Source organism: Abrus precatorius, unplaced genomic scaffold, assembly GCF_003935025.1.
Source record: "Abrus precatorius isolate BTA unplaced genomic scaffold, Abrus_2018 Scaffold8, whole genome shotgun sequence".
NCBI classification, from domain to species: domain Eukaryota; kingdom Viridiplantae; phylum Streptophyta; class Magnoliopsida; order Fabales; family Fabaceae; genus Abrus; species Abrus precatorius.
In genome coordinates, this window is record NW_020874428.1 from 19,522,546 (window position 1) to 19,534,565 (window position 12,020).

Genomic DNA, 12,020 nt, shown 5'->3' on the forward strand with positions numbered 1-12,020 from the left:
TATATTGATCTATTCACTTTCTGCAACATTTTTGGGACTAGAGTGAAAAGGTTTTAAATCTAACCAAATAAGATATATTGGGTGATAATTGCTGTACTTCAAGTTGTGTTTTGATTATTTTATGAGCAATTTAGTTATTCATATTTTTTTGTCTTGAGCAATCTATTAAGTTTTGTTTGAGAGTTTGTTTTGAAGAGAAAGGAAAGATTTATATAATAGTTAATTTTTGTTTGAAAGTTTTTAGCCAAGAGAGGAAAGTTTATAAATATTTAAAATTTTCCTAATTTTATAAATATCTTTTATTTAACAGATAATAATAATTTTAAATATATTTATTTAAATATAAAAAAAAATTCCTTCTCTTTCCTCTCTTCTTTTTCAAAACTTCTATTCTCGAACAACCTTTTATGATATTATGCTGAAAGTTATGTTTTGTTTTGGATGGAAGGAAAAGGAGGGAAAACTATTCATTTATTATAAATATTTTTTAATTTCACAAATTTTTAAAATAAAAGAAATAAAATGATAGATTATTACAAACCTAATGCGTTAATCTTTTATTTACTTTTATAAATATTACCATAACTTCTAAAATCAATCCCCAAACACCCTTAAGCAAATTGATACAACTGCTGAAAGTAAAATGAAGTAACGTGATGTATGAGTCACTGTAGCAGTTAGCAATTTTTTTATAAAAACTCAAAAATCACAATTTTTTTTATGCACACAAAGATTTAGAGATGAATGGATAAAAATTATAAAAAAAATTAAACTACCAAAATCGACAATAGTAATTTTTAAAAAATTATAAAAATTTAAAGTACAAAAAATTTTCATTTTGAAAATTTTTCCTTATTCTCGTAAATTATTTTTCTTTTCAAAATCTCATTTATTTGGTATTTAAATTTTTTTCTATATAAAAAAGAGTCACTTAAAGATGGTGCACACAATCAATCCAATAAAATATTAAATGTATTAATTACAATATTTTTAAAATATGAATGACTTTTCATATTAATAAAATTTAATTAAAAGTTATTATTAAATAATTTTTTTTATAAATTTAATATCTAAATTACGTACTAAAATATGTACTAAAAATATTATTATTTATTATTGTTATTTATAATAAATTTATTTTATGAATATATTTTAAAATGAATAAATTTAAATTCACATTAATGTACTAAATATAAAATGATAAATATGGAATAAAAATTATTTTTTTAATTTCTAAGTGTAATCAGTATTATAAATAAAGTTTTATTATTTATTTTAAATTTTAATATTTATTATAAATATTTTTAACTTAAATATTAGTATAAGTTTTTATCATATAAAAAATTGAAATACATATTATTATTATTATTTTATATATTGTGATATATAATTACTTAATGAAAATTACTTTAAATGTTTAAAATATAATTTAACTTATATTTATTATTTATAACAGATTTATTAAATAGACTATTTTTAATGTTGTTATAAAAAACTAATAACAAAAGTTATTATTAAACGACAAGTACTTGTTAGAAATAGCTTATTGAGAATAAATTTGGTTTTAAATACATTTTTAAATAATAAATGTTAAATGAAAATTGATATAACAAATATAAAATGACAAATATATATATATATATATATATATATATTATAACTACTACTTTCAAAAGATAAAATAACCTATAGTAAATTCTACATATTATTAGATATATCATTAAAATAACACATGCTCAAATAAGCATTTGCATGTTTAATTTAAGTCATTTAAAAAAAAATTGTCATTTTGTTTTAGGCTAGCTTCTTGAAATAACTTTTAAAAAATAAAAATAGTTATTTTTCAAAACTTAAGTTAAAACAAAAATATAGAACACATTTTCTCAATTAATAAAGAAACTGGCTTGAAAACTTTTGGTAAGTCATTCAAAACTTTTTCTCTCACGCAAACTAGCAAAACTAAAGGACATATATAATTGAAGGACAAAAAGAATAATATAAAAATTCAAAGGACATTTTTAAAACAATTTATAACATTATTTACATTTTGTTATATGCAATTAAAAGAGCTAATTATCAAAAGAGTTAAAATTTTATTATTAAGTAAGATAATGTGCATATTATATATAATATAGGCCGTCTAATTTTAGGAAGAGAAGAGTAAAAAATAAGTTTAAGCTTGAGAAGTATATTTCTCTAAAATATTTTACACAAATTTAAATTGAAGCTTCTTTTTTATATAGTCTTTAATTTGGTTATATAGCAATTTGATTAATGCATTAGTTTGTGCTTTTTTTAATATATTTTTTTCAATGTCATTGGTTTAATTATTATTATTTATTTAATCTCTTTTTTTTTAGTTTTTATTTTTATTTTGGATTTAGATTTTGATACTATAATAGGATTATGTATACATGCCGAATCCAATTTTAGGAAAAGAAAAGTGAATGAATTTAAGCTGAAGAGATTTACTTAAAAAAAAAAAAAAGATTATACAATTTTATATTAAAGTCACCTTATTTATATAATTTTTTATTTGATTCTAACCCACTAACATCAACGTGAGATTTTATCTCAACACTATAGTAAAAACATATATTATATAATAAAATATTTAATGAAAACTTTCAATAAATTATAGTTAAAATATTATATACAATAAACCATTTATTATATAGCTTAAATTGTATAGTTTTATATTCATACAAACTCTTGCAACACATTATGTCTGGTTAATATCATATTCTTTACTTATATACATGTATTAAAATCAGAACCCAATTTTACCTTTGATTGTTCTCAACTTCATATACTTTTCTATAATTCGAAGTACACATTACACTTAAAATAACCTAAATTCTCAATTTTCTTTTCTTAAAAACTTTGCTATGGATTTTTAAATAGTAGAAATAGTTGGAGCTAGCCGTCCAGTATACCTGGGACACCGATTGAAAAGGTGGGGCTAATGAATCGTTCACTTTCGCACAGGCTTTGAAAAAAAAGAAATGTGCCATTCATATTCACATGAACAAGATAATTTCGTAAACATCACAATGCCCACTACGTTGAGGGACAAGTTGTGTCTCCTGCAAATATTCTCTCCCCAAACCTACTCTAGATCTTTTTGCCCACGCTTCATTAGAAAGAAAATGCGTTGATAATCAACACACTTAATAACTATACAGGTAGCATACTATTTGTATGAATATTTTTTTAAGATCTTACTCAGATTATTTTAAATGCAAAGCTCTTTAGAATTGATAATTTTAGCTCTTTCCATAAAACAAATCTCGCCATGAAAAAAAATATATGATAAGGTTAGCCTCACCATAATGTGGATATTTCTAATTCAAATATGGTTTTCTTACGTGGAAAGATATTTCTAAATCCTTCTATATCTTTTACAAATCATCCAACTTATTGAATGAAAAAGTAAATGTATTTAATATTTTTCTTTTTATTTAATATTTACTTTATAAAATATTGAAAAAATTAATAAGAAGATAAAATAGAAGGATACGAGATTATTTTATTAGTAATCAATATACATTGATTAAGAAACTAATAAATAAATAATTTATTAAAATCATATTTAGAATACATTAAAGATCATAATACAATGCATTATTAATCAGAGTTTTTAATAAAAATAATTTATCAAACGCACTTGTTAACAATTTTTTTATGGGAATTATTTTTTATCCTCGGTCCTCCATTATTAGCCTATGATTGAATGGAAAATGAACTGTTTCTGGTCAACTGTTAATTTTCACTTCCTGATTCATAAGCAAACTGTGCTGAGCCCACCGTGTTTTCCTCACCGAATGAAAATCTTACTGTACCATTGCAGTCTGAGATTCCTTTTACATACAACTAATCAATTCAAAACGACAAATTTTTATATTCTTCAACTTTCATATAATCTCTTTTAACCCCAAACCCACGGTTATTCTTTTGACCATTATATTCTTAAATTACATTATTCTCTACCACACACTCAAAATCACTAGCAAAAGAGAAAAGTAGTGAATAAGAAACAGGCCTCGTAAAAGCCATTGGTATTGAAGTCTCTTTTGTACTTTCGTTCCATGAAACACACTTTCATTAATGGAGAAAAGTTCATCTCCTAGAAGCACAACACAAGGGGGCTTGTTTTCGTGTTGGGGGTGTCTCAAATTGAAGCTTCCTTGGACAAAGAGAACGAGCAATTACAAACCCATTGGTGGTGGTTTTGGGTATGACCCTTTAAGCTATGCTCAAAACTTTGATGATGGTTGTTTTGACGATGAGGAAGAATCTTCATGTCGTAGATTTTCAGCTAGATATGCTGCTCCATCAAGTTCAACTAAATCGCTCAAATAAGATCAAGGTTGAAGCTTTGAAGGTACGATAAGAATGTGTGTGTATTATAATGTGCGTGTGCCTATGTAGTTTTATGGTTATACTAATCGTGTTTGTACAAATTGTTTATGGCAATTTTTGATGCAGCGAATAGAGTACAAAGAACACTAATTTTCTCCGTTGTATTTAGTGATTTTGTATCCAACAACATCGAGAGAAATTGGTTATTCATTGGAATAACTGTAAGCTTAATTACTATTATTTATATTTATTGGTATTCGCAATAGTTACTTATACCACTTAATATTTAATGAAGTGATTCCCAAGTTTAAGCTTTGTAACAGTTGTTGGCTCAACAAGATGAGAGACTAAAATGAGTGAAGGAGTATTAGAGTTATACATTTTCAATCTTCTTGAGCTTATTAATATTGCTGATTAAAGGGCACTTTTTTATGTGGATTACTGATTATAAGGGGTCTTTCATCACCAAAATTGTAGCCCCCCCTTAAGAGAGAGAGAGAGAGAACTTGATTATAAGGGATCTTGCATCAATCATTTTGCAACTAAATGAGCGCATGTATATTAGAAAAGAAATGATTGATAAGTTTTTAATGTTAAAAGAGGGTCAAATGCTAATTAGTGTTTTGAGAATATTAATTAAAATATTAAAATATATTTTATTAAAATATTTTACCGGTGTATTTTCACTAAATTTTTTATAATATTTTAGCATGCTTTTTAATTTTTTTATTTGTTGATTCCTTAATTAATGTCTTTCGATAAATGATTAGCAAAACTCTAAAAGAATTGATCAAACCGCAAATAGTGTTGAAAAAAATAATATTGAAAATAGCTCTAGCAGAATTATTTTTTATTTTTACATTGGAAAGTAAAATTTATTTTTAGAGATAACACTGGTAAAACAAAATATAAGAACATCTTTGAGTTTAATATATAGAAAAGAAAATGCTAGTTTTCTTTTGCTGTTTGAAAACAAATAAGAACTACATATAGAAAAGGAAAATAATGTAAAGTACATATTTCTGTCCTTAAAAATGTTGTGGTACAACATAAATAAGCAATGTTTGTTTAATACTTTAATTTACATCCAGAATTAATTTTCCAGATAGTCATATGTTTTAATATAAAATTTATGGTCGAGATTAATTTGAATATATATTTTCTTTATATATAATAATTAAAACCTATTTTTTATTATTAATTTTATCTAATTTTTTTTTTAAATAAGGACACTAAAGTATTATCGTTAAATATATTAGTAATTTATTATTTGGAGGAAGAGTCACCCGACTCCAACAAGATTATTTTAAGTGAAGAATACATCTGATTTAAAAAATATATATATTAATTTATGATTTATTTGATAGATAGAATAAAAATTTTATAAGATATGAAGGTACGATAAAAATAGAATAATTTTTTTTGTATTGAATGTGTATTAAAACATTAAATTGAATATATTATTTTATTCTATTTTATCTATTTTTAACTCATATTTTTTCTACGGGATAAAATTATACATTGAAAAAAAAATATTCGATGGATTTATTCTATCATATTTTTTTATTTTATCTTATCATATTTAGAAATACTTAACTTTAAAAAGTAATCACTTATTTTAAGTTAATAAATAATAAAAATACTAATAAATGTTTTTAGAGCATTGATTAAGAAATAAAATAATTTATTAAAAGCATAAACAAATACTCATTTTTATAATTTTCATACATTTCAATTTAATTTTTAATAAAACATTATTATTAATTTATTGATTAATGCAAGACTCGTAAATAATTTTTAATATAAACTGAAGCAAATTAGTACTTAATTCAACGTCAACATATGTTTTCTTCAACGCAAACTAACCAAACATAAACCAATTTGACAACAAATGCTATTTTGACGTGGGCAACATCAAGGTCATCTAAACTTGGTGGATTTTATACATACTTAATATAATATTAATGATGATATTATTCTACGAATGCCCTTTTAATCTTTAAGACAATGTAAAAATCACCTATATTTTATCCTTAAGCAAAATACTTTTCTGTTTTCATAAACATATATTTTTAAAAGTTTTCTTAAAAATTTATACGTTAAATTAACTAAACATGTATATTTATGCTTCTTGAAGGCATTAATAAAATAAAGTGTCAAAAATTCAATAACATGGTTTCTTCCTGCAGCTACAGAAAATTGAACGAGGTTGATAAAGCTTAACAAAAAAATAAAAATAAAAAGCTACAGAAAAATAAAGGAAAATTTTTTTTTTTTTGAAGTTTTTCTTCAACTATATAAAAAATACATCATTATTTATATTTCTTTTTTTTTCCTAATTTTTTATCCTTTAATCCAAATAAATATATTCAAATTTTTTTTATTACTTATAATAAGATTATTTCTTTATAATATATATATATATATATATATATATATATATATATGATCTAAAAAAAACTAACTGTACTGGATAAGGAATAACTCAGTTCTACTTGTAGGAAAAGGAAACCGAGTACCTATTCGGCCTAAGTGGCCGAATATCTTTTGTCAGGATTAAAAGGTAATTAAACTAATTAAGGTAATAATCAAGATATTATTTATTTTAAGGGCCAAAGATCAATACTGACTTAGTAGGCCCATTAGCCTACTACAGTGCCTATATAAGGAAGGTAAAAGTACAGGTAAAAGGGAAACTTTTCATTATTGAATACCATTTATTACTCAGAACCGAATCCTGATTTCAGCATCGGAGTGCCTTTTGCAGGTACCCTTCCTACGTCAGCGAATACCAGGGAGACGTCATCACAGCAGATCGGAGACTTGAAGATCAATGTTACCTTTGCAGGAACATTTTGGCGCCCACCGTGGGGCACGATTAGCCTCATATTTCAGATTAATCATGGTACTTACTAGAAGCCAGCAGGAAGGACATGCTCAACAAGGGGGAACCTCTCGGCCACATTTGGAGGGTGTCACACCAGATGAACCAATACCTGAAGTTGTGATGCAAGGAGGAACAGATGAAAGTATTTTAGCTGTATTGAGGCAACTTAAAGCAGAAATGACGGAGATGAAGAAGGAGCAAGAGAAGGATGCACTGGAGCTATCGGCTCTGAGAAGGGAAAATGATAACTTGAGAGAAGAGATAAGAACACACATCCCTTCCCAAACTACACCCATCATCCAGGATCAGGGGGAATCTTCGGCTTTGCAAGAGAAATCAAAGTAAGTTTATCAATCTGAAGCCAAAAATGACCGAGATGATCTCGCGAGCCGAAGCTCATTCGTTCACCACATCCTGGAGGCCAAGCTGCCTGATAATTGGAGAGGTCTAACAATAGATAAGTATGATGACACATCTGATCCTAGGGAACATCTGGATGTCTTTACAACTCAAGTCAGTTTGTACACCGAGAATGATTCCTTATGGTGTAGGATTTTTTCCACCTCACTTCGAGGGCCTGCACTCAGTTGGTTCACCTGACTCCCCCCTTATCTATCGACTCTTTTGCAACACTCGCAAGACGGTTCAACTTACAGTTTGCCACAAGCCGACCTCATCCCTTAACATCCCTGGCGCTGGTCAATATTCGCCAAGAAAAGGAAGAGTCACTTAGAGCATTCATGGAACGCTTTGGCAAAGTGACCCTGTCGATTCATAATTTGGAACTAGCAGTGGCTATGCACCACCTCACAACGACCCTAAAGCTAGGACCTTTTGTCAATAGCATCTGCAAAAAACCACCTGTCGACCTAGACGAGTTAAGAAGTCAAGCTGCAAAGTATATGCAGATGGAAGAATTGTCTGAATATCGAAACCAGGTGCGGATGGACCAAGGGTCCAATTCAAAAAATATAGATAGGAGAGAAACTTTCAAGGCTAGGCAGGAAAATAAGGAGAGAAGAAATGAGTTTGAAAGGTCGACTAGGGGACCTAAATATCCTTCTACACTACGCTCAATACCAATCGGTCCAGAGTACTTGACTAGGCACTGGCCACAAAAATATTGAGAATGCCTAGACGTGCCAACACTCCCTCTCAGGCAGATAAAAGCAAGGCTTGCCGCTATCATCAAAACAGGGGTCACACCACCGAAGAGTGCACAACGCTGAAAGATAAGATTGAAGAATTAATCAAGGAAGGACATCTAAAAGATTTTGTGCAGACAAGTCTTGTCGGTCAATCTAACAGAAGAAGGGACCGTAACCTTGAGTCATCAAGGAGATATGACAATAGACATGAACGACAGAGGAGTAGGTCCCGGGAACCTCCAACTAGACGATATGATGAACGTGAAAAGTATCCTAAAAGGGTCATTAATACCATAGCTGGAGGGTTTGCCGGGGGAGGACATACCCATTCAGCCAGAAAGAGACACTTGAGACAAGTCAGATCAATCAATAATATCTCACTTGGAAGTGGGATTCGGATCCCCCCTATTACATTTACTGATGAAGACTTTCAAGGAGTGGATCCTGTACAAGATGACCCCATGGTGATCAATGTGGACATTCTCAACTGCACAGTCCGGAAAACACTCATTGATTAGGGAAGTTCTGCTGACATACTCTACTGGAATACTATCAAACAACTGGGAATACCAGAAGAGAAACTTAAAGAATACCGAGAACCCTTAGTCGATTTTTCAGGGGAGCGGGTAAAGACGCGTGGGTGTATCGACCTTTACACCTCATTTGGATCAGAGCATGAAGGAAAGCGCATCAAGGTCACGTATCTGGTAGTGCATGCAAATACCTCGTATAATATCCTACTTGGCAGACCATCCCTAAACAAGTTGAAGGCCATAGTATCTACTCCGCACTTGGCTATGAAGTTTCCATCTGAAAGAGGCCGAATCATTACAGTCCACGCTGATCAGAAGACAGCTAGAGAATGCTACTTTGCAAGCCTACGTCTTAAACCTTTCCATGGGAGTAACCGAGATGTCAATATTGTATCCCCTCGGTTCGGAGAGGAATTGGATGTTGAACTTGATCCTAGAATGGATGAGGGGTATCGGGTTGAGCCTAGTGAAAACAAGCAGCCTTTCTAACTTAGATCAAAGCCTGAACAAGTTACTTATTTAGGGGTCGGTTTGGCTGTACAAGAAAAGCAACTTTTTCAAGAAATTTTGCAGAATAACGTCGATTTATTTGCTTGGTCGGCCTCAGACATGCCTGGCATCGACCCGACATTTTTATGTCATCATTTATTAGTCTATAAGGGGGCTAAACCGATAGCTCAGAAGAAAAGGAAGATGGGCGGTGATAGAGCAAAAGCAGTAGAAGAAGAAACTAGTAAGCTTCTATAGGCTGGCTTCATACGAGAAGTCAAATATTCGACTTGGTTAGCTAACGTGGTCATGGTTAAAAAAGCTAATGACAAATGGCGTGTGCACAGACTTCACAGACTTTAACAAAGCATGCCCAAAGGACGCATACCCCCTACCAAACATTGATACTTTGGTAGATGGTGCAGCCGGTCACAAAATATTAAGTTTTTTGGATGCTTATTCTGGATATAATCAAATACGAATGTATCCCCCAGATGAGGAAAAAATGGCATTCATCACGAACTCAGCCAATTTTTGCTACCGAGTGATGCCATTCGGTTTGAAGAATGCAGGGGCGACATACCAGAGACTCATGAATAAAATTTTCGAGAAACAAGTGGGTAAATGCATGGAGGTGTATGTGGATGACATGATAATTAAATCCCTCGCATTTGAGCAACATCTTGCCCATTTGGAAGAGGTATTCGGGGAAGCCAAGAAGTACGGTATGAGGTTCAACCCCGAGAAGTGCACATTTGGCGTAGCTGGGGCTAAGTTTTTGGGATTTATGTTATCTGAAAGAGGCATCCAGGACAAATGCCACACCATCATCGAAATGGCCAGCCCTCAGAATGTAAAGGAGGTTCAGCGACTGGCCGGACGGATTGCAGCCCTCGCTAGATTCTTGCCAATAATGGTAGAAAGGTCTCGGCCTTTTATTGAGTTATTAAAGAAATCTCAAAAATTCGTTTGGTCCAACGAATGTGAGGTCGCCTTCATCCAATACAAGCATATGCTCGCAGCGCCGCCTGTGTTGACAAAACCTAAACCCGATCAGGACATGATTGTTTATTTGGCTGTATCAGATAACGCCATCAGTTCAGTTTTACTTCAAGAAATACCTGAACCGGCTCCTGTATATTTCATCAGCCGAACACTCCAAGGTCCTAAATCCCGTTACCAGCTGATGGAGAAAGTAGTACTGGCCTTACTCCATACAGCTCGTCGGTTAAAACATTATTTCCAAAGCCATCGGATGGTTGTGCGCACAAATTGTCCGGTGGCCAAAATTTTGAGAAAATCGGAGTTAGTTGGTCGGTTGGTTGCATGGACAATTGAACTCTCACAATTTGATATCCACTTTAAAAACAGACACCCTCTTAAAGCTCAGGTGTTAGCGGACTTTGTTAATGAATTCACAGCTCACGAACAAGCCACTTCAGTTGTGGAATCTACACATTGACAGATCCACAAACCGACTAGGCAGTGGAGCAAGAGTTATATTGGAAGGAACGAACACTGTCACTATCGAACAATCTATTCGTTTCGGATTCACGGCGTCCAATAATCAAGCCGAGTATGAAGCCTTACTTGCCGGTCTTAGATTAGCAAAGGAGATGGGAATTAAACGTATTACTGGCTAGAGTGACTCAAAAATTGTGACCGAACAGGTTAATGATATATATCAGGTTAAGGACTCGGTTATGCTCCAATATTATCAAGAATTTAAGAAAATAAAAGTTGAATTTGATGAGATATGTATCCGGCATATACCAAGAAACATGAACGAACGAGCCGATAGGCTTGCTAGGCTGGTTAGTCAAAGGAAACTTGGGCAATTACAAAGCATGATTCATCAAGAAATCCTCCAACCCAGTATCACCACACAAGAGTGCATGGACATAGAAAATGTGCCTCACAATTGGATGACCCCCATTATCCAATACCTTACTAATGGTAGTCTGCCAAATAATTCAGACTCAGTCAAGAAAATAAGAATGCATGCAGCTAAATACCTCTTCCTCGGCAAAGACTTGTACAGAAGAAGGATTTCAACACCTATGCTTAAATGCCTTGACGACAACCAGGCAAACTATGTCATGAGGGAGATTCACGAAGGAATCTGTGGTACCCATTCGGGTGGACGAACCATGGCGGCAAAAATACTTAGAGCTAGGTACTATTGGCCAACACTCTCCCAAGATTGTCATATGTTTGTAAAGAAATGTATCCCCTGTCAACAACAAAATCCACAATTACATCAGCATGCCGACACCCTCCGCCCTATTAGCTCTCCTTGGCCCTTCGTCATTTGGCATATGGACCTCCTCGGTCCTTTTTCCCTAACAAAAGGGCAGTGTAAATTCCTAAATGTCGTTGTGGATTACTTTACCAAATGGATTGAAGCCGAACCCCTTGCCACCATCACGGCCAATAATGTACAGAAATTCACCTGGAAAAACATCATCACACGTTTCGGTCTCCCTCATGCATTAATAACAGACAACGAATTGCAATTCATAGATCGGCGATTCAATAAATTTTTGGAAGGGCTTCATATCAAGCACAGGATTACGTCTGTAGAGCACCCTCAGACTAATG

The 12,020-nt window shown here is 31.6% G+C and overlaps 1 protein-coding gene across 1 annotated transcript; it reads left to right on the forward strand.

Annotated features, from left to right (window-relative positions):
- The first annotated feature begins 8,378 nt into the window (after nt 1–8,378).
- On the forward strand, nt 8,379–9,419 carry LOC113874390. Its single transcript, XM_027512612.1, has 2 exons — nt 8,379–8,861; nt 8,916–9,419. Exons 1-2 carry the CDS (start codon nt 8,379–8,381, stop codon nt 9,417–9,419), a joined length of 987 nt encoding a protein of 328 aa, XP_027368413.1.
- The last annotated feature ends 2,601 nt before the right edge of the window (nt 9,420–12,020 follow it).